This window comes from Ranitomeya imitator, chromosome 3 (genome assembly GCF_032444005.1).
Source record: "Ranitomeya imitator isolate aRanImi1 chromosome 3, aRanImi1.pri, whole genome shotgun sequence".
In the NCBI taxonomy this organism is placed as follows: domain Eukaryota; kingdom Metazoa; phylum Chordata; class Amphibia; order Anura; family Dendrobatidae; genus Ranitomeya; species Ranitomeya imitator.
In genome coordinates, this window is record NC_091284.1 from 651,596,302 (window position 1) to 651,619,220 (window position 22,919).

At 42.2% G+C, this 22,919-nt stretch overlaps 1 protein-coding gene across 1 annotated transcript in view; it reads right to left on the reverse strand.

Annotated features, from left to right (window-relative positions):
- Nucleotides 1–22,919, reverse strand: part of VWA8 (von Willebrand factor A domain containing 8) — a 616,504-nt gene that overhangs the window by 505,145 nt on the left and 88,440 nt on the right. The window contains exon 6 of the mRNA XM_069758217.1: nucleotides 2,551–2,718. Within this exon, the coding sequence (XP_069614318.1) occupies nucleotides 2,551–2,718 (168 nt within the window). The remainder of the gene's footprint in view (nucleotides 1–2,550; nucleotides 2,719–22,919) is intronic.

Below are 22,919 nucleotides of genomic sequence, written 5' to 3' on the forward strand. Positions count from 1 at the left end.
CCACTTTGTACGAAAAAAATCTGTTTATACAACTCAGGAATGAGGAAAAGGCTTACTTTTAAAGGGAACCTGTCATCAGTTTTGTGAAATAGCAGCAAAAATATCACCTTATTCAGTGTCTGCAATGCATCCCCTAAATCAGACCACAGGACGTCTCCAAAAAAATTAAGGTCTTTGTTTCTGCATGCATTTGCAAACATTCATCTGGCTTTTTTATGTTTCTTTTGGAGTAATGGCTTCCTCCTGGCAGAGTGGTCTTTAAGCCCATGTTGATGCAGTGCTCGGTTCACTGTGGATATTAACACAATCTTACCAGCGTCTGCAATCATCTTCACAAGGTCTTTTGCTTTTATCCTTGGGTTGATATGAACATGTCAGACTAAAGTACGTTCATCTCTGGGACACAGAGTACGTCTCCTTCCTGAGCTGTATGATGGCTGGACATTACCATTTTGTTTGTACTTGCGTATAATTGTTTGTACAGATGAACGAGGAACCTTCACATATCTTGAAATTGTGCAAGTCCAGAATTCTCTTGCTAATATCTAGGCTAATTTCTTCAGACTTAACCATAATGCTATACAAAGAAGCAGTGTGTCAGGTGTGCATTAAAATACATCCACAGATGTGTCTCTGATTAACTCAGATGTTGCCAAAAAAAAACTTCCAAACACATGACATCATCATATGGGCAGTCCAGAATTGTTTAAAGGCATAGTAATCAGTGTATTGTATGTAAACTTTTGACTTTACACTATCAGTGTTCCCCAACAAGTCATTTTTTCATGATTTCCTTAGTATTACACAGGTAATAATTGCATCACCTGCACAGGCAATAATTCCATCACCTGGGCAATACTAAGGAAATCCTGAAAACATGACCTGTTGGTGACTCTTGAGGACCCGAGTTGGGGAACAGTGCACGAAGTAATAAAAATGCCTTAAAACATTTTCTCGCTCTCATTCAGGCATTTGGCAAATTACAATTATGATAATCCTAACTGACCTAAAACGGGAAAGTTTTATTCTGATTTCATGTCAGATATTGAGAAAAACATGTAAATGTGTATTTTTATATTGTGTATGTAAACTTCTAGTTTCAACTGTATGTATTTAGCCCATTTTCTAACTGAATTATCTAGAAGTTATGTTGAATATGATTCTCTTACATCTAGATTTCAACCATCTATATCTAGACCCCGACACTATTGTAGTTTTACGTACATATAATTTGGTTATATTTTATAGTAGGACTAAGTCAACTGCTACGTACTTATGTATATCTGCATTATAACGATCTACAATATAAATGTTTTCAATATGACATTTCTGAGCATGTGAAATAATGTACACAGTTTAATGGGCAATACATTCTTGTAGGACTATCCACTTTATATAGAAGTGGTTGGTACTAACTGTAATAAAAATCGCATCTTGGGCTACTTTCACACTAGCGTCGTACGACGCACGTCGCAATGCGTCATTTTGGAGAAAAAAGGCATCCTGCAAAGTTGTCTGCAGGATACGTTTTTTCCCCATAGACTAACATTAGCGGCGCATTGCCACACGTCGCAACCGTCGTGCGACGGTTGCGTCGTGTTGTGGCGGACCGTCGGAACAAAAACATGTTGCTTGCAACTCCGCCCCCTCCTCCCCGCAACTCACAATGGGGCAGCGGATGCGTTGTGATAATGCATCCGCTGCCCCCGTTGTGCTGCGGTCACAGGATGCATCGGTACGTTGGCCTGACGCACTGCGACGGGCCGACGCTAGTGTGAAAGTAGCCTTAGAGTTTTATAGTTCTATCCCATTCTGAGACAGCCTTTTGCTTAGACTTGCATTTTCTTATATTTTGCATGTGGTAATACTACAAACCTTAGATTACACCTTAAGGCTATGTGCACACGTTGCGGATTAGGCTTAGAAATTTCTTGTGCGGATTCTGCCTCTCCTGGCAGAAAACGCACCTGCGGATTTGTCGCGTTTTTTGTGCGGTTCCGCAGCGTTTTTTGTGCCTTTTTGCGGCGTTTTTTACCTTTGCGGTTTTCTATAATGGAATGGGTACAAAAACGTTGCAGATTCCCAAAAAAGAAGTGACATGCTATTCTTTTAAACCGCAGCGTTTCCGCAGCGGATTTTCCGCTAAGTGTGCACAGCATTTTTTTTTTCTCATTGATTTACATTGAACTGTAAATCAATTGCGGATCTGCAGCGTTTCTGCACCTCAAAAAAACACTGAGGATCCGCAGAGAATCCGCAACGTGTGCACATAGCCTTATAGTAATCTAATGTAACAAGGCATATCTTTATTATTCCCACTTCCCGAGATGAATTTATAGGGTAATGTGTGGTCCCCACTTCTAGCTGATGTTTTCTGTTTTTAATGTTTTTATAGGTAGTTTTTATACAATTACATAACAAATAAAGATTTCATATTTTACATTTGGCGTAGCACTCCTGTTTTTATTTACACTCATCTAAATAAAAACAATGAATTAAGTAAGCATTGTTTTGGGGCAATTAAGATACATTTAGCTGAATTTAGTTCACCTCTAGTAGTTTATCATAACGTTCTGCAGACATAAGAAATCGTCCATCTTCCAGCTGCATCTCCCTGTTCTCAAGCAAATTGTTCAAAACTGGCAAGACATTCCTTTCTGCTTTTTCCAATCCTTCCAGAACCAAAATTCTTCCCTCTGTGGCAGCACGAACGGCACACTTTATTAAAAAAGAAAGTTTAGAACAAAGTTAGACAACCAATAATGATTACAATAATAAATTAAAAGTAACAGTTGCAGAATCCATTGAAACTACATAGAAGACTGATAAGTGTCACTAGAGCGTGCAATCTCGCTGCACATGACCACTGTACATACAGTCTACCTACACATGACCACTGTAGCGTGCAGTCTACCTACACATGACCACTGTAGCGTGCAGTCTTTCACATGACCACTATAGCGTGCAGTCTACCTGCATATGACCACTGTAGCATGCAGTCTACCTGCACATGACCACTATAGCGTGCAGTCTACCTGCACATGACCACTATAGCGTGCAGTCTACCTGCACATGACCACTATAGCGTGCAGTCTACATGCACATGACCACTATAGCGTGCAGTCTACCTGCACATGACCACTATAGCGTACAGTCTACCTGCACATGACCACTATAGCGTGCAGTCTACCTGCACATGACCACTATAGCGTGCAGTCTACCTGCACATGACCACTATAGCGGGCAGTCTACCTGCACATGACCACTATAGCGTGCCGTCTACCTGCACATGACCACTATAGCGTGCAGTCTACCTGCACATGACCACTATAGCGGGCAGTCTACTTGCACATGACCACTATAGCGTGCCGTCTACCTGCACATGACCACTATAGCGTGCAGTCTACCTGCACATGACCACTATAGCGTGCAGTCTACCTGCACATGACCACTATAGCGTGCAGTCTACCTGCACATGACCACTATAGCGTGAAGTCTACCTACACATGACCACTGTAGCGTGCAGTCTACCTACACATGACCACTGTAGCTTGCAGTCTACCTACACATGACCACTATAGCGTGCAGTCTACATGCACATGACCACTACAGCGTGTTACCTACCTACACATTACCACTATCGAGTATAGTTTATCTATACATGACCACTATAATACGCAGTATACCTGCACTTAACCACTATCAATTACAGTCTACCTACACATGACCACTATAGAGTACAGTCTACCTACACATCGTTATTAGGTTTAGTGATGGCTCTGTGGCTCAGTCATTGATGGTGAAGCAGACTGCATGCTTCACTACATTCATGTTAGTGTAGACTACAAGTAGACTGGATGATATAGTGGAACTTAATTTATAGGGTTATTTACTTATGTCTCAAGTGACAAAACTGAAATTATTGTCACCTTTCAACTCTATAAAATGCAAGACTTTAGAAGCAAGAACATACATAGAACAGACCAAATATTAGCAACTAGATGGTGGCCAGATTCTAACGCATCGGATATTCTAGAGTAAGTATTTATGTATGTATATAGCAGCCACATAGTATATAGCACAGGCCACGTAGTATATAGGAGCCATGTAGTATATAGTAGGCAAATACTACGTGGCCTGTGCTATATACTATGTGGCTGGTATATACATACATATTGTAGAATACCCGATGCGTTAATACAGGCCACGCAATATATAACAGTGGGCATGCAGTATATAACACAGCCCAAACAGTATATAACACAGCCCATGCAGTATATAGCAGCCACGCAGTATATAACACAGGCGACGTAGTATATAACACAGGCCATGCAGTACATAACACTGGTCACGTAATATATAGCACAGCCGACGCAGTATATAGCAGCCACATAGTATATAACACTGGCCACGTAATATATAGCAAAGCCCACGCAGTATATAGCAGCCACGTAGTATATAACATTGGCCACGTAATATATAGCACAGCCCACACAGTACATAACAGCCCACATAGTATATAACACTGCCTATGTAGTATATAGCAGCCACGCAATTTAACACAGCCCACGTAGTATACAGCAGTGTGGGCACCATATCCCTGTTAAAAAAAAAAATTAAAATAAAAAATAGTTATATACTCACCTCCTGGGATCCAGCGAAGCTCTGGCGATACTCGCGCGGCTGCCGCCATCTTCCGTTCCCAGAATGCATTGCGAAATTACCCAGATGACTTAGCGGTCTCGCGAGACCGCTAACCCTTCTGGGTAATTTCGCAATGCATCTCTGGGAACGGAAGATGGCGGCAGGCGCAAGCGCATCGTTGGATGACGGAGGGTGAGAATAGCAGGTTCTTTGTTTTGTTATTATTTCTAACATTAGATCTTTTTACTATTGATGCCGCATAGGCAGCATCAATAGTAAAAAGTTGGGGACAAACAAGGTTAATAGCAGCGGTAACGTTACCCGCGGCATAGTGCGGTCCGTTTCCGCTAGCATTAACCCTGTGTGAGCGGTGACTGGAGGGAAGTATGAGGGCGCCGAGCACTGACTGCAGGGGAGTAGGGAGCGGGCGCCGGGCACTGACTGCAGGGGGTAGGGAGGGACTAATCGGACTGTGCCATTCGCTGATTGGTCGCGGCAGCCATGACAGGCAGCTGGCGAGACCAATCAGCGACGCGGGATTTCCGTTACAGAAGTTGCAGACAGTCGGAAGTACCCCTTAGACAATAATATATATAGATAACCAGCCGCACACTCACTTTGTGTATATACACAAATTATATATACTATATAATATAGTTCAGACTAGTTCGCTGTTCAGTTAGTTTACCATTACTTGCTATGTACTATTTTTTTCTGACTTGAATGCCCCACCCTTCACCATGCTGTGATTTTAATAACACCCAAATACAGCTGGTTCCGACCTTCCTATAAATGCAGGCTTTACCATGATATTAGCCAGAGGTAAGAGATCACACTAGGCAGTCAGGTCAGGGACCCATCCGATTCATGAGATTACCTTGACGTTTGGTGGATGGGCTCACATTTTTTGGCCAAATTTTGTGCTAAGCATCTCATGTGTTTTTTCATAGATTTCACGAGCCATTATGCTATTTAAATTTCATGTATCACACATTCCCTTGCTTTAGTACAATTGAGTGCAGCCATTCATCCATTAGATAGATAATATATATACAGTCATGGCCAAAAGTATTGACACCCCTGCAATTCTGTCAGATAATACTCATTTTCTTCCTGAAAATGATTGCAAACACAAATTCTTTGGTATTATGATCTTCATTTAATTTGTCTTAAATGAAAAAAACACAAAAGAGAATGAAGCAAAAAGCAAAACATTGATCATTTCACACAAAACTCCAAAAATGGGCCAGACAAAAGTATTGGCACCCCCAGCCTAATACTTGGTTGCACAACCTTTAGCCAAAATAACTGCGACCAACCGCTTCCGTTAACCATCAATGAGTTTCTTACAATGCTCTGCTGGAATTTTAGACCATTCTTCTTTGGCAAACTGCTCCAGGTCCCTGATATTTGAAGGGTGCCTTCTCCAAACTGCCATTTTTAGATCTCTCCACAGGTGTTCTATGGGATTCAGGTATGGACTCATTGCTGGCCACCTTAGAAGTCTCCAGGGCTTTCTCTCAAACCATTTTCTAGTGCTTTTTTGAAGTGCGTTTTGGGTCATTGTCCTGCTGGAAGACCCATGACCTCTGAGGGAGACCCAGCTTTCTCACACTGGGCCCTACATTATGCTGCAAAATTTGTTGGTAGTCTTCAGACTTCATAATGCCATACACACGTTCAAGCAGTCCAGTGCCAGAGGCAGCAAAGCAACCCCAAAACATCAGGGAACCTCCGCCATGTTTGACTGTAGGGACCGTGTTCTTTTCTTTGAATGCCTTTTTTTTTCTCCTGTAAACTCTATGTTGATGCCTATGCCCAAAAAGCTCTACTTTTGTCTCATCTGACCAGAGAACATTCTTCCAAAACGTTTTAGGCTTTTTCAGGTAAGTTTTGGCAAACTCCAGCCTGGCTTTTTTATGTCTCGGGGTAAGAAGTGGGGTCTTCCTGGGTCTCCTACCATACAGTCCCTTTTCATTCAGACGCCGATGGATAGTACGGGTTGACACTGTTGTACCCTCGGACTGCAGGGCAGCTTGAACTTGTTTGGATGTTAGTCGAGGTTCTTTATCCAACATCCACACAATTTTGCATTGAAATCTCTTGTCAATTTTTCTTTTCCGTCCACATCTAGGGAGGTTAGACACAGTGTCATGGGCTTTAAACTTCTTGATGACACTGCGCACGGTAGACACAGGAACATTCAGGTCTTTGGAGATGGACCTGTAGCATTGAAATTGCTCATGCTTCCTTACAATTTGGTTTCTCAAGTCCTCAGACAGTTCTTTGGTCTTCTGTCTTTTCTCCATGCTCAATCTGGTACACACAAGGACACAGGACAGAGGTTGAGTCAACTTTAATCCATGTCAACTGGCTGCAAGTGTGATTTAGTTATTGCCAACACCTGTTAGGTGCCACATGTAAGTTACAGGTGCTGTTAATTACACAAATTAGAGAAGCATCACATAATTTTTCGAACAGTGCCAATACTTTTGTCCACCCCCCTTTTTATGTTTGGTGTGGAATTATATCCAATTTGGCTTTAGGACAATACTTTTTGTGTTATTTCATTTAAGACAAATTAAATGAAGATAATACCGAATAATTTGTGTTTGCAATCATTTTCAGGAAGAAAATGAGTATTATCTGACAGAATTCCAGGGGTGTTAATACTTTTGGCCATGACTGTATGTATGTATGTATGTATGTATGTATGTATGTATGTATGTATGTATATTATATATATATATATATATATATATATATATATATATATATATATATATATATATACACACACACACATAATTGTCTAAGGGGTACTTCCGTCTTTCTGTCTGTCCTTCTGTCACGGATATTCATTGGTCCTGGCCTCTGTCTATCATGGGAATCCAAGTCGCTGATTGGTCGCCGCAAAACAGCCACGACCAATCAGCGGCGGGCACAGTCCGGAAGAAAATGGCGGCTCCATACTCCCCGCAGTCAGTGGCCGGCGCCCGCTCCCCGCCGTCACTGTCCCCGATGCTCCGTTCCCCGCACTGTGTCCCCGGCGCTCCGCTCACCGCACGCTCCATACTCCCCTCCGGTCACCGCTAACACAGGGTAAATGCCGGCGGTAACGCATTCCGTTACCACCGCTATAAACCCTGTGTCCCCAACCTTTTACTATTGATGTTGCCTATGCGGCATCAATAGTAAAAATGTCATGTTAAAAATAATTTAAAAAAAACAAAAAACCTGCTATACTCACCCTCCGCCGCCTTTCTCGCTCCTCTCCACGCTCCCGGCACCGCTCCATTCAAGTGGCAGGTTCCGCTCTCGTCCCAGGGCTGGTGTGGGACAAGGGCCTGCCGTGACATCACGGTCGGTCATGTGACCACGACGTCATCATAGGTTCTGCTCACACCAGCCCTGGGACAGGACCGCAAGCAGCCGCTTGCAATGGAGCGGTGCCGGAGGCGTGGAGAGGAGCGAGAAAGGCGGCAGAGGGTAAGTATAGCAGGACTTCAACGGGCTATAGGTGAGTATAAGTTTTTTTTTTGTTTTTTTTAAGTCTCTATACTACGTGCCTCTGTGCTGGGCAATATACTACGTGGCTCTGCTATATACTATGTGGCTGGGCAATACGTGGCTGGGCAATATACTACGACGCTGGGCAATATACTACGTGGCTGGGCAATATACTACGTGGACATGCATATTCTAGAATACCCGATGCGTTAGAATCGGGCCACCATCTAGTATAATCTATAATATATATATATATATATATATATATATATATATATATATATATATATACACACACACATACATATATATATATATATATATATATATATATATATATATATATATATATATAGAAGAAAAAAAAATTATATTTGTCTGTTTTCACATGGCCGATTCATGTACATGTGCTGCTGTGGTCTTTTTTTATCTGTGTGTTGCAGTTTGCAGCTTGCACGTGTTCACATTGGAAGTGCTGATTTGTTTTTTTTCTTCTATTTGTATGGATGTGGCAACATCCAGACTTATCTTCACTTCCCCCATTGACCTTGCAGGTGGCTGTAATCAACTCTACCTGCCCATAAATTGTAGGTCTAGCCCATAGTGACATGTTTGTCCGAAGTTGTAGGCTGGTGGCCCAAGAGTGGCATGTACAGTAGAGTAGGACCCATCAGGGGGAGATCACCTTGCCGTGGTTGATGGGCACACATGAATTGGCCAATTTATGCGCTAAGAATCTCCATTTTAACTGTAAGTTTTATGAAAAAAAAATTTTTGAGAATTTTTATGAAAAAATATTTTTGCGAAATGTATATTTGTCTGTGTATATATATATGTACACACACACACACACACTGCTGCAAAAGATAAAGGGAACACAAACAACAGAATAGAACTCCAAGTAAATCTAACTTCTGTGAAATCAAACTGTCCACTTAGGAAGCAACACTGTTTGACAATCAATTTCACATGCTGTTGTGCAAATGGAATAGACAACAGGTGGAAATTATTGGCATTTATCGAGACGCTCAATAAAAGGAATAGTTCTGCAAGTGGGTACCACAGACCACATCTCAGTACTAATGCTTTCTGGCTGACGTTTTGGTCACTTTTGAATGTTGGTTGTGCTTTCACACTCGTGGTAGCATGAGACGGAACCTACAACCCACACAAGTGGCTCAGTTAGTGCAGCTCATCCAGGATGGCACATCAATGTGAGCTGGCAAGGTTTGCGGTGTCTGTCAGCATAGTGTCCAGAGGCTGGAGGCGCTACCAGGAGACAAGGCAGTTCACCAGGAGACGTGGAGGGGGCCGTAGGCAGGCAACAACCCAGCAGCAGGACCACTACCTCTGTCTTTGTGAAAGGAGGAACAGGAGGAGCACTGCCAGAGCCCTGCAAAATGACCTCCAGCAGGCCACAAATGTGCATGTGTCTGCACTAACGGTTAGAAACCGACTCCATGAGGATGGTCTGACTGCCGAACGTACACAGATAGGGGTTGTGCTCACAGCCCAACACCGTGCAGGACGCTTGGCATTTGCCACATAACACCAGGATTGGCAAATTCGACACTGGTGCCCTGTGCTCTTCACAGATCAAAGCAGGTTCACACTGAGCACATGTGACAGACGTGACAGAGTCTGGAGACGCCGTGGAGAGTGATCTGCTGCCTGCAACATCCTTCAGCATGAAGGTTTGGCACTGGGTCAGTAATGGTGTGGGGTGGCATTTCTTTGGAGGTCCGCACGGCCCTCCATGTGCTCGCTAGAGGTAGTCTGACTGCCATTAGGTACCAAGATGAGATCCTCAGACCCCTTGTGAGACCATATGCTGGTGCGGTTGGCCCTGGGTTCCTCCTAATGCAGGACAATGCCAGACCTCATGTGGCTGGAGTGAGTCAGCAGTTCCTGCAAGATGAAGGCAATAAAGCTATGGACTGATCCGCCCATTCCCCAGACCTGAATCCGATTGAACACATCTGGGACATCATGTCTCGCACTATCCACCAATGTCACGTTGCACCACAGACTGTCCAGGAGATGGCGGATGCTTTAGTCCAGGTCTGGGAGGAGATCCCTCAGGAGACCATCCGCCGCCTCATCAGGAGCATGCACAGGCGTTGTAGGGAGATCAGACAGGCACGTGATGGCCTCACACACCACTGAGCATCATTTCCTTGTCTTGAGACATTTCCACTGAAGTTGGATCAGCCTGTAGCTTCATTGTCCACTTTGATATTGAGCATCATTTCAACTCCAGACCTCCGTGGGATATTAGTTGTGATTTACGTTGATCATTTTTAGGTTTTATTGTTCTCAACACATTCCACTATGTAATGAATAAAGATCTACAACTAGAATATTTCATTCAGTGAGATATATATATATATATATATATATATATATATATATATATATGTATATATATATATATATATATATATATATATATATATATATATATATATATATATATGTATATATATATATATATATATATATATATATATATATATATATGTGTGTATGTATATATATATATATATATATATATATATATATATATATATATATATATATAGTACAGACCAAAAGTTTGGACACCCCTCATTTAAAGATTTTTCATTTTCATGACTATGAAAATTGTACATTCACACTGAAGGCATCAAAACTATGAATTAACACATGTGGAATTATATACTTAACAAAAAAGTGTGAAACAACTGAAATTATGTCTTATATTCTAGGTTCTTCAAAGCAGCCACCTTTTGCTGTGACGACTGCTTTGCACACACTTGGCATTCTCTTGATGAGCTTCAAGAGGTAGTCACCGGGAATGGTCTTCCAACAATCTTAAAGGAGTTCCCATAGATGCTTAGCACATGTTGGCCCTTTTGCCTTCACTCTGCGGTCCAGCTCACCCCAAACCATCTCAATTGGGTTCAGGTCTGGTGACTGTGGAGGCCAGGTCATCTGGCTTAGCACCCCATCACTCTCCTTGGTCAAATAGCCCTTACACAGCCTGGAGGTGTGTTTGGGGTCATTGTCCTGTTGAAAAAAAAATGATGGTCCATTTGGATTAATCAGACCAAAGCACAGATTTCCACTGGTCTAATGTCCATTCTTTGTGTTCTTTAGCCCAAACAAGTCCCTTCTGCTTGTTGCCTGTCCTAGCAGTGGTTTCCTAGCAGCTATTTTACCATGAAGGCCTGCTGCACAAAGTCTCCTCTTATCAGTTGTTGTAGAGATGTGTCTGCTGCTAGAACTCTGTGTGGCATTCACCTGGTCTCTAATCTGAGCTGCTGATAACCTGCGATTTCTGAGGCTGGTGACTCGGATAAACTTATCCTCAGAAGCAGAGGTGACTCTTGGTCTTCCTTTCCTGGGGCAGTCCTCATGTGAGCCAATTTCTTTGTAGCGCTTGATGGTTTTTGCAACTGCACTTGGGGACACTTTCAAAGTTTTCCAAATTTTTCAGACTGGCTGACCTTCAATTCTTAAAGTAATGATGGCTGTCATGATCCCAATGGCAGGGGATCACAAAAGGACAAGCACAAAAACAAAACAAGCTCTAGGGTGATGGAACCTGAGCTGACCGCGATCCTGAACCTAAACACACAACTAGCAGTAGCCGGGGAACGTGCCTACGATGATTCCTAGACGTCTCACGCCAGCCGAAGGATTAACTTCCCCTATAAGAAGAAACACAGACCTCACTTGCCTCCAGAGAAACACCCCACAGAAATAGCAGCCCCCCCACATGTAATAACGGTGAAATGAGAGGAAAGCACATACGTAGTTATGAAAATAGAATCAGCAAAAATGAGGCCCGCTAAAGCTAGATAGCAGAGGATACAAAAGTGAACTGCGCTGTCAGCGAAAAACCCTTCAAAAAACCATCCTGAAATTACTTGAACTCATGTGCCAACTCATGGAACATGAGGAGTAATTTCAGCCCACTAGAGCAACCAGCAGCAAGGAATCACATATCTGCAAGTTGGACTAAGACAAAAATTAAGCAAAACGTGGAACAGGAAAATCAAAACTTAGCTTGTCCTGAAGATAACAGACGCAGGGAGCAGAGGTAAAAAGACACGCTGATTACATTGATAGCCGGCGAGGAAATGACAAAAAGCCAGGTTAAATAGGAAACTCCCAAAACCTGATGGAACAGGTGGACACCAGAGACCGCAGAGAACACAAGTCACCCAGTACCATCAGTAACCACCAGAGGGAGCCCAAAAACAGAACTCACAACAGTACCCCCCCTTGAGGAGGGTTCACCGAACCCTCACGAGAACCACCAGGGCGACCAGGATGAGCCCTACGAAAAGCACGGACCAAATCGGCAGCATGAACATCAGAGGCAATCACCCAAGAATTATCCTCCTGACCATAACCCTTCCACTTGACCAAATACTGGAGTTTCCGTCTGGAAACACGAGAATCCAAGATCTTCTCCACAACATACTCCAATTCACCCTCCACCAGCACCGGAGCAGGAGGCTCAAGCGAAGGAACGACAGGTACCTCATACTTCTGCAACAACGACCGATGGAACACATTATGAATAGCAAACGATGCCGGGAGATCCAAACGAAACGTCACAGGGTTAAGAATTTCCAAGATCCTATACGGACCGATGAACCGAGGCTTGAACTTAGGAGAAGAGACCTTCATAGGAACAAAACGAGAAGACAACCACACCAAGTCCCCAACAAAAAGTCGAGGACCCACGCGGCGACGGCGATTAGCAAACTGCTGAGCCCTCTCCTGGGACAACTTCAAATTGTCCACCACATGACTCCAAATCCGATGCAACCTATCCACCACCATGTCCACTCCAGGACAATCAGAAGGCTCCACCTGACCAGAGAAAAAACGAGGATGAAACCCCGAATTACAAAAGAAAGGAGAAACCAAGGTAGCAGAACTAGCCCGATTATTAAGGGCAAACTCGGCAAGCGGCAAAAAGGAAACCCAGTCATCTTGATCAGCAGAAACAAAACACCTTAAATAAGTTTCTAAAGTCTGATTAGTTCGTCCCGTCTGGCCATTCGTCTGGGGATGGAATGCAGATGAAAAGGACAAATCAATGCCCATCTTAGCACAGAACGTCCGCCAAAATCTAGACACAAACTGGGATCCCCTGTCAGAAACGATGTTCTCCGGAATGCCATGCAAACGGACCACGTTTTGAAAAAACAGAGGGACCAACTCAGAGGAGGAAGGTAACTTAGGCAAGGGTACCAGATGAACCATCTTAGAAAAGCGGTCACACACAACCCATATGACGGACATTTTTTGAGAGACAGGGAGATCCGAAATAAAGTCCATGGAAATGTGCGACCAAGGCCTCTTCGGGATAGGCAAAGGTAACAACAATCCACTGGCCCGAGAACAGCAAGGCTTAGCCCGAGCGCAAACTCCACAAGACTGCACGAAAGAACGCACATCCCTCGACAAGGAAGGCCACCAAAAAGACCTGGCCACCAAGTCTCTAGTACCAAATATTCCAGGATGACCTGCCAACGCAGAAGAATGGACCTCGGAGATGACTCTACTGGTCCAATTATCCGGAACAAACAGTCTTTCCGGCGGAAAACGATCAGGTTTATCCGCCTGAAACTCCTGCAAAGCACGTCGCAAGACTGGGGAGACAGCCGACAAAATCACCCCATCCCTAAGGATACCAGTGGGATCAGAATTTCCAGGGGAGTCAGGCACAAAACTCCTAGAAAGAGCATCCGCCTTCACATTCTTTGAACCTGGCAGGTATGAAACCACAAAATTGAAACGGGAGAAAAACAGTGACCAACGAGCCTGTCTAGGATTCAGACGCTTGGCAGACTCAAGGTACATCAGATTTATGTGATCAGTCAAGACCACCACACGATGTCTAGCACCCAAAAGCCAATGACGCCACTCCTCAAATGCCCACTTTATGGCCAAAAGCTCCCGATTACCAACATCATAATTCCGTTCAGCGGGCGAAAATTTTCTAGAAAAGAACGCACATGGCTTCATCACTGAGCCATCGGAGCTTCTCTGTGACAAAACCGCCCCCGCTCCGATCTCGGAAGCATCAACCTCAACCTGAAAAGGAAGCGACGTATCTGGCTGACGCAACACAGGAGCAGAAGAAAACCGGCGCTTAAGTTCCTGAAAGGCCTCCACAGCCGCAGGAGACCAATCAGTAACATCAGCACCCTTTTTAGTCAAATCCGTCAAAGGCTTAACAACAGTAGAAAAATTAGTTATGAAGCGACGATAAAAATTAGCAAAGCCCAAGAACTTCTGTAGACTCTTAAGAGATGTAGGCTGCGTCCAGTCACAAATAGCCTGAACCTTGACGGGATCCATCTCAATAGTAGAAGGGGAAAAAATATACCCCAAAAAAGAAATCTTCTGGACTCCAAAGAGACATTTAGAACCCTTTACAAATAAAGAATTGGCCCGCTTGACCTGAAACACCTTCCTGACCTGCTGAACATGAGACTCCCAGTCATCAGAAAAAACCAAAACATCATCCAAATACACGATAATAAATTTATCCAGATATTCACAAAAAATATCGTGCATAAAAGACTGGAAGACAGAAGGAGCATTAGAAAGTCCAAAAGGCATCACCAAATACTCGAAACGGCCCTCAGGCGTATTAAATGCGGTTTTCCACTCATCACCCTGCCTTATCCGCACAAGATTATACGCACCCCGAAGATCAATCTTAGTGAACCATTTAGCCCCCTTAATACGAGCGAACAAATCAGTCAACAATGGCAAAGGATACTGATATTTGACTGTAATCTTATTCAAAAGACGATAATCTATGCAAGGCCTCAAGGAACCATCTTTTTTGGCCACGAAAAAAAAAACCTGCTCCCAAAGGGGACGAAGATGGACGGATATGTCCCTTTTCCAAGGACTCCTTAACATAATTCCGCATAGCAGTATGCTCTGGCACTGACAGATTGAACAAACGACCTTTAGGGAATTTACTGCCAGGAATCAAATCTATAGCACAATCGCAATCCCTGTGAGGAGGAAGCGAACTGAGCTTAGGCTCCTCAAAAACCTCCCGATAATCAGACAAAAATACCGGAACCTCAGAAGGAGTAGATGAAGCGATAGAAATCGGAGATGCATCATCATGAACCCCCTGACATCCCCAGCTTAACACAGACATTGTTTTCCAGTCCAGGACTGGGTTATGAGTTTGTAACCATGGCAGACCAAGCACTAAGACATCATGTAAATTATACAGTACCAGGAAGCGAATCACCTCCTGATGAACGGGAGTCATACGCATGGTCACTTGTGTCCAGTACTGAGGTTTATTCATAGCCAAAGGTGTAGAGTCAATTCCTTTCAAAGGAATAGGAACTTCCAGAGGTTCCAGACTAAACCAACAGCGATTGGCAAATGACCAATCCATAAGACTCAGGGCAGCGCCTGAATCCACATAGGCATCGACGGAAATGGATGATAATGAACAAATCAGCGTCACAGACAGAATGAACTTAGACTGTAAAGTACCAATGGCAACAGACTTATCAACCTTTTTTGTGCATTTAGAGCATGCTGATATAACATGAGCTGAATCACCACAATAAAAACACAATCCATTTTTCCGCCTATAATTTTGCCGTTCACTTCTGGACTGAATTCTATCACATTGCATTAACTCAGGTGCCTGTTCAGAAGACACCGCCAAATGGTGCACAGGTTTGCGCGCCCGTAAACGCCGATCAATCTGAATAGCCATAGTCATGGACTCATTCAGACCTGTAGGCGCCGGGAACCCCACCATAACATCTTTAATGGCCTCAGAAAGGCCATCTCTGAATTTTGCAGCCAGAGCGCACTCATTCCACTGAGTAAGCACCGACCATTTCCGAAATTTCTGACAATATATTTCTGCTTCATCTTGCCCCTGAGAGAGAGCCAATAAAGCTTTTTCAGCCTGAATCTCTAGGTTAGGTTCCTCATAGAGCAAACCCAATGCCAGAAAAAACGCATCCACATTGAGCAACGCAGGATCCCCTGGTGCCAATGCAAATGCCCAATTCTGAGGGTCACCCCGCAGGAAAGATATAACAATCTTGACCTGCTGAGCAGGGTCTCCAGAGGAGCGAGATTTCAAGGAAAGAAACAACTTGCAATTGTTCCTAAAATTCAGAAAACTAGATCTATCTCCAGAAAAAAACTCTGGGACAGGAATTCTAGGTTCAGACATAGGCGTATGTACAACAAAATCTTGTATATTTTGAACCTTAGCAGCAAGATTATTCAGGCTGGAAGCCAAACTCTGGACGTCCATGATAAACAGCTGAGGTCAGAGCCATTCAAGGATTAAGAGGAAAAAAGCAGTCAAGCTGCAATTAAGGCTACGCAGCAAACACTGAGGAGGGGGAGGAAAAAAAAAAAAAAAAAACTTCCTCAGACTACTTTTCCTCCTACTTCAGCCAAAACGATGACCAATTTTTTCTGGCCGGCTATACTGTCATGATCCCAATGGCAGGGGATCACAAAAGGACAAGCACAAAAACAAAACAAGCTCTAGGGTGATGGAACCTGAGCTGACCGCGATCCTGAACTAAACACACAACTAGCAGTAGCCGGGGAACGTGCCTACGATGATTCCTAGACGTCTCGCGCCAGCCGAAGGATTAACTTCCCCTATAAGAAGAAACACAGACCTCACTTGCCTCCAGAGAAACACCCCACAGAAATAGCAGCCCCCCACATGTAATAACGGTGAAATGAGAGGAAAGCACATACGTAGTTATGAAAATAGAATCAGCAAAAATGAGGCCCGCTAAAGCTATATAGCAGAGGATACAAAAGTGAACTGCGCGGTCAGCGAAAAACCCTTCAAAAAAACATCCTGAAATTACTTGAACTCATGTGCCAACTCATGGAACATGAGGAGCAATTTCAGCCCACTAGAGCAACCAGCAGCAAGGAATCACATATCTGCAAGCTGGACTAAGACAAAAATTAAGCAAAACGTGGAACAGGAAAATCAAAACTTACCTTGTCCTGAAGATAACAGACGCAGGGAGCAGAGGTAAAAAGACACGCTGATTACATTGATAGCCGGCGAGGAAATGACAAAAAAGCCAGTTTAAATAGGAAACTCCCATAACCTGATGGAACAGGTGGACACCAGAGACCGCAGAGAACACAAGTCACCCAGTACCATCAGTAACCACCAGAGGGAGCCCAAAAACAGAACTCACAACAGATGGCCACTTGTTTTTCTTTACTTAGAATTTGTTTTATGGCAAGAAAAAAGCAGCTAACAGTCTATTCAGGAGGACTATCAGCTGTGTATCCACGAAACATCTGCACAACAAAACTGATGGTCCCAACCTCATTTATAAGGCAAGAAATCCCACTTATTATACCCGACAGGGCACACCAGTGAAGTGAAAACCATTTCCGGTGACTACCTCTTGAAGCTCATCAAGAGAATGCCAAGAAAGTGCAAAGCAGTCATCAAAGCAAAAGGTGGCTACTTTGAATGACCTAGAATATAAGACATAATTTCAGTTGTTTCACACTTTTTTGTTAAGTATATAATTCCACATGTGTTAATTCATAGTTTTGATGCCTTCAGTGTGAATGTACAATTTTCATAGTCATGAAAATACAGAAAAATCTTAAAATAAGGTGTGTCCAAACTTTTGGTCTGTTCTGTATGTGTGTGTGTATATATATATATATATATATATATATATATATATATATATATATATATATATATATAAATATGAGAGAGAATACACAAATATATCTATATTCATATATACGAACACATTCATATTTATGTATTTTTCCTCCTCAATTTGGAGATAAAGAAAGCTACAATGAAAAATAAATCACAAAAGCAATTAAGACCATGGAAAACTAAAAGGTCAATTGTCATTTAATGTCTTTACGATGGAACTGCATACAGACAGATTACTTTCCAGAGAGTCAGATGAGAACACTGAAGCAGCACAGAACATGATTTGCATATAGCTAATTAGAAAATATTTACTTAGCCGTATCCCAATACACCTACTTACCATCTGTACATTCAGAACTCACTAAACATGTTGAAATGAAAAAGAAAATGTTTTCCCACTCGGTCTGTTCAGAAAGACCAACATCAGACACAGAATACTACAGCATATCAAGTGGCACATTACATACAGTTTGTATATTCCTTTCTAATTTACACGTAACAATTCATAAAGTGGATGATCCTTGTAGCGAGCTAACCGGATTTTATTTAAATGATTATAAAAAAATAAGGTACATTTAGCACTGAAAACTAAAATTTGTATATTTAACTTGCACAGTAGAAATATAAAAACAAAAATAAAATTATTTAAATGGACCACGTAAAAAAAATAATAAATTACGGTATATTTTATTAAAACCAAGTTTTCATGTTACACATAGCTTTATTAATAATTATGAGCAAACGTGCTGGAGTAAGGCGTTATCCGAGCATGGTCGGGTGCTAACCGAGTGACTTTGGTGTGCTTGAAAAATATGTTCGAGTCCTTGCGCCTACATGTCTCGCAGCTGTTCGACAGCCGCAACACATGCAGGGATTGGCTAACAAGCAGGTAGATCCCTCCTGTGTGGCGGCTGTTGAATGGCCGTTGAACATGCAGGCACGTGGACTGACATTATTCGAGCACGCTGAAGACACTCGGTTAGCACCCGAGCATTCAAGGATAAGACTTATCCAAGCGCATTCCCTATCACTATTAATTACAGTGAAAATCCTGAAATCTTATAGTTCACAAGTAGCCATAGAGAGCCTCATAATAGACTGACACTGCCATCTCATCTCTTCTACAAAAACGTGAGTCATTTTGAAAATTATCTCCACTATTTTCCACTTTATAAAGTAATCTGTCACTAAATTTTAGCTACCTCACATGAGAGCAGTATTACATAAGAGCGGAGACCCTGATTCCAGCAATGTAGGCCCCATCGAAACGTCGTATGATTTTTCTTTTTTTTTTTTTACACATGAAAAATCACAAAGTGTCATCAGTGTTTTGAATCCTTGTTTCATCAGTCACTGAAAACGAAAAAAATAAAAAGACCCTCCTACTATTTACAAACTTATTTTAATACTATAATGCTATTTAATGCTATTGCACTCCTTAGCCACACTTTTTTTTTTTTTAGAGAGTGGGGAGGGGACAGTGGGGCTAGCCCTACCGGAATCTCACCCACTTTCCCCAACTTGCTGTAAAGAATTGTAGCCTCAATCCCTGATGAAGCCAGTATAGCTGGTGAAACATGTTGGGAAGCCTTTAGGAGCAATTTAAATAGCATTATCAGTGTATGTGTAGGGGGATTAGATGAGTTAGGGTATGTGTCCACGTTCAGGCAACACTGCCTGTTTGACGCTGAATACAGACGCAGCGTCTAACCCGCAGCGTCCAGATGTTACAGCATAGTGGAGGGGATTTCATGAAATCCCGTCTCCACTATGCGTGGTAACACGCATCCGGCGGCCCTGCGATTCCAGACATGCGGCGCATCTTTTTAGATCGCCGCAAGGTATAACACAGGGCCTTATATGTGGGGTGTGATGATTCCGGATGTGTGCAATGAACACATCTGGCATCATCGCGTCCCCAGAAGGGGGCGTGGCTTTGGGCGGAGCGAGTTTGCCACTCCGTCAAAACCGCCGGCCATCCTGAACGTGGACACGTACCCTTATAGCTAGCAGCCACACCTGATCCCCTACTCCTGAATACGGCAGGTGTACACGATTAGGGCTATGAGCAAATTTATGAGCCATGAGTTCTGCTCTTGGCCCAGCATAAGCACACTGATTAAATTCCACACTAAGGGTATGTGCACACGTCAGGATTTTTTCCTGACAAAATCCTGAGAATTCTGCCAGAAATCCGCGTGCATTTTTCGCGCTGATTTCTCGCGGAATTTGCAATTTTTTGCGCGGAATTTTTGCGGATTATTTGCGGATTTTTTTTTACATTTTCCGGAATGTCCTTTTTGATAGGAAATCCGCAAAAAATCCGCAAAAAGAGAGCATGTCCGGATTTTTAGCGGTATGCGTTTTTTGTGTGGAAAAAACGCTAACATATGCACAAAAAATGCGGAATGCATTCTAAAAGATAGGATGCATAATGTTAGCATTTTTTTACCGGATTTATAGCGTTTTTAAAGCGAAATTCCGCAAAAAAAAAACGCTAAAAATCCTGACGTGTGCACATACCCCAAGTCTAGTTTCCATTTTAAATTGATTAATAAAAGTTATTTTTTAGGGTCCTTAGTTAGGGATTTATTTGCCTTTGGCAATCTGTACATTATTATATTACCCTTCGCTGACCTGTATAGACAGCATATGTCCCAGGGATGACAGCCCAAATCACTGTGAACAAAATAACAGTTATACAGTATATAAGTGGAGCCTGGATGCGAGGAGAGGACAACATATCTGTGAGGCTGCCGTCACACTAGCAGTATTTGGTCAGTATTTTACATCAGTATTTGTAAGCCAAAACCAGGAGTGGGTGATAAATACAGAAGTGGTGCATATGTTTCAATTATACTTTTCCTCTAATTGTTCCACTCCTGGTTTTGGCTTACAAATACTGATGTAAAATACTGACCAAATACTGATAGTGTGACGGCAGCCTGAGGAGTAGGAACCCCACGTGTATCATCACTAAACACGTGGCTTCCTCAGGGGGAAAGAAAAAAAAAAAAAAAAGATTCCTTTCATAGAACAGAGTTACTGTCTGTATTATAATCCTTATATATTCATACCTTAATTTTCAATTCTGTAGGCTACTAGTCCAGAAAAGTGAAAAATAACAAGAAAATGACAATGGAAATACCATATATACAGTACATATACATACACATGACTGATAGAGGTAGTGAGAGCAGACGAGGAACAGTAAGGCTATGTGCACACGTTCAGGATTTCTTGCAGAAAATTCCTGAGAAAAACCTGAAATTTTCTGCAAGAAATCTGCATGCGTTTTTTGCACGTTTTTGCCGTGTTTTTGATGCAGTTTTTTTCCGGACATTTCCCAATGCATTTTATAGTGGGAAATCCGCAAAAAACGCAAAATTAATGAACATGCTGCGTTTTTTCGCGGAAAAAACGCATCATGTGCACAAAACATGCAGAATTCATTCAAAATGATGGGATGCATATTGTATGCTGTTTTTTTGCTGTTTTATAGCGTTTTTATCGCGAAAAAACACAAATAAACCGTGAAAAATCAGCAACGTGTGCACACAGCCTTAAAGTGGAGAAAAAACTTGTATATTCCATGCATATAAATAACTAAAAGGCTAGAACTCCAGTACAGATTGAGTTTTTCTGTCTGCAGCAAAAACACAGCGTTTTATAGTGCCAGCAATGTGGACGGGAATAGGCTACTTTCAACACATCAGTTTTTTGCAGTCAGGCTCAAACTAGTGAATTCTAAAAAAAAAAAAAAAAAAAAAAAAACGGATCCTTCGCAGATTATGAAAAACTGATGTGACGGATCTTTTTTTGACGGATCCGTTTAGCTTATCCAGCTAATTGGATCCAAAAAAAATTGGAGCATGCTTAGTTAAAAAAAAAAAAAAAAACAGAATCCATCGGCGCTGTCCGGTTTTTCGCCGCAGACAAAAAACGTTACTGTGTACGCGCGTTTTTTTGAATCAGCAGCATATCAAATTTCTTTAAATTTCTCTTGCGGGTACGCTGAGTTTTCTATGCAGATTTTCCACATAGGCATACATTAGATGCAGAGAATACGCAGGTAAAAAACGCCAACCAAGAAGAAGAAAGTGTCCAGCTGCAGTCTCACCCAATCTTGCTGGCTTATACATCCGAAAGCGGCGACAGTAACGTCATTACTGACTGGGCGCAGGGCTCACGTGTCGTAAGAACCGCACGTGAGCGGGTCACACTTCAGTCATACAGGTACATTTATCAAGGTATAATGACTGATCAAGGACTCAATGGGTTAATTTGTGGCATATCAAATACTCGGTCATTCACTTGTACACAAATTGAAATCTTGTTCTAATGCTTCTTTGCAATTAACGGTCTCAAGTTCCATTTTTTTGTAATTAGCTTCTTGACCCTTTGAGCAGATAAATGGGGCATTACCAGACAATTTACTTTTAAATAGATTCTTCTCCAGCTCCCTGGCTGTCCAAACCCAGACACAATGTTCAATTTTAAGGAACTAAAATAAATTAAAAAAAGGAAATAAGCACCCAATTTAGTAGTGATTAAAGCTATTAACACTGAAGTATTATCGTTTCCAGAGCAAAAGAAAAAAAAAAAAAAGGTACTAGAACAAAATGAGTGCGAGCCAACGAGACCCCAGATTCCACCTTTTCGGATATATGGATCCCTGCTCCCTTACAGTCATGGCCAAAAGTATTCACACCCCTGCAATTCTGTCAGATAATACTCAGTTTCTTCCTAAAAATGATTGCAAGCACACATTTTTTGGTATTATTATCTTCATTTAATTTGTCTTAAATGAAAAAACACAAAAATAATTGTTATAATTTGTAAAGCGCTGAGGAATATGTTGGCGCTATATAAATAAAAATTATTATTATTATTATTCTAAAGCCAAATTGGATATAATTCCACACCAAACATTAAAAAGGGGGTGGACAAAAGTATTGGCACCTTTTGAAAAATCATGTGATGCTTCTCTAATTTGTGTAATTAACAGCACCTGTAACTTACCTGTGGCAAC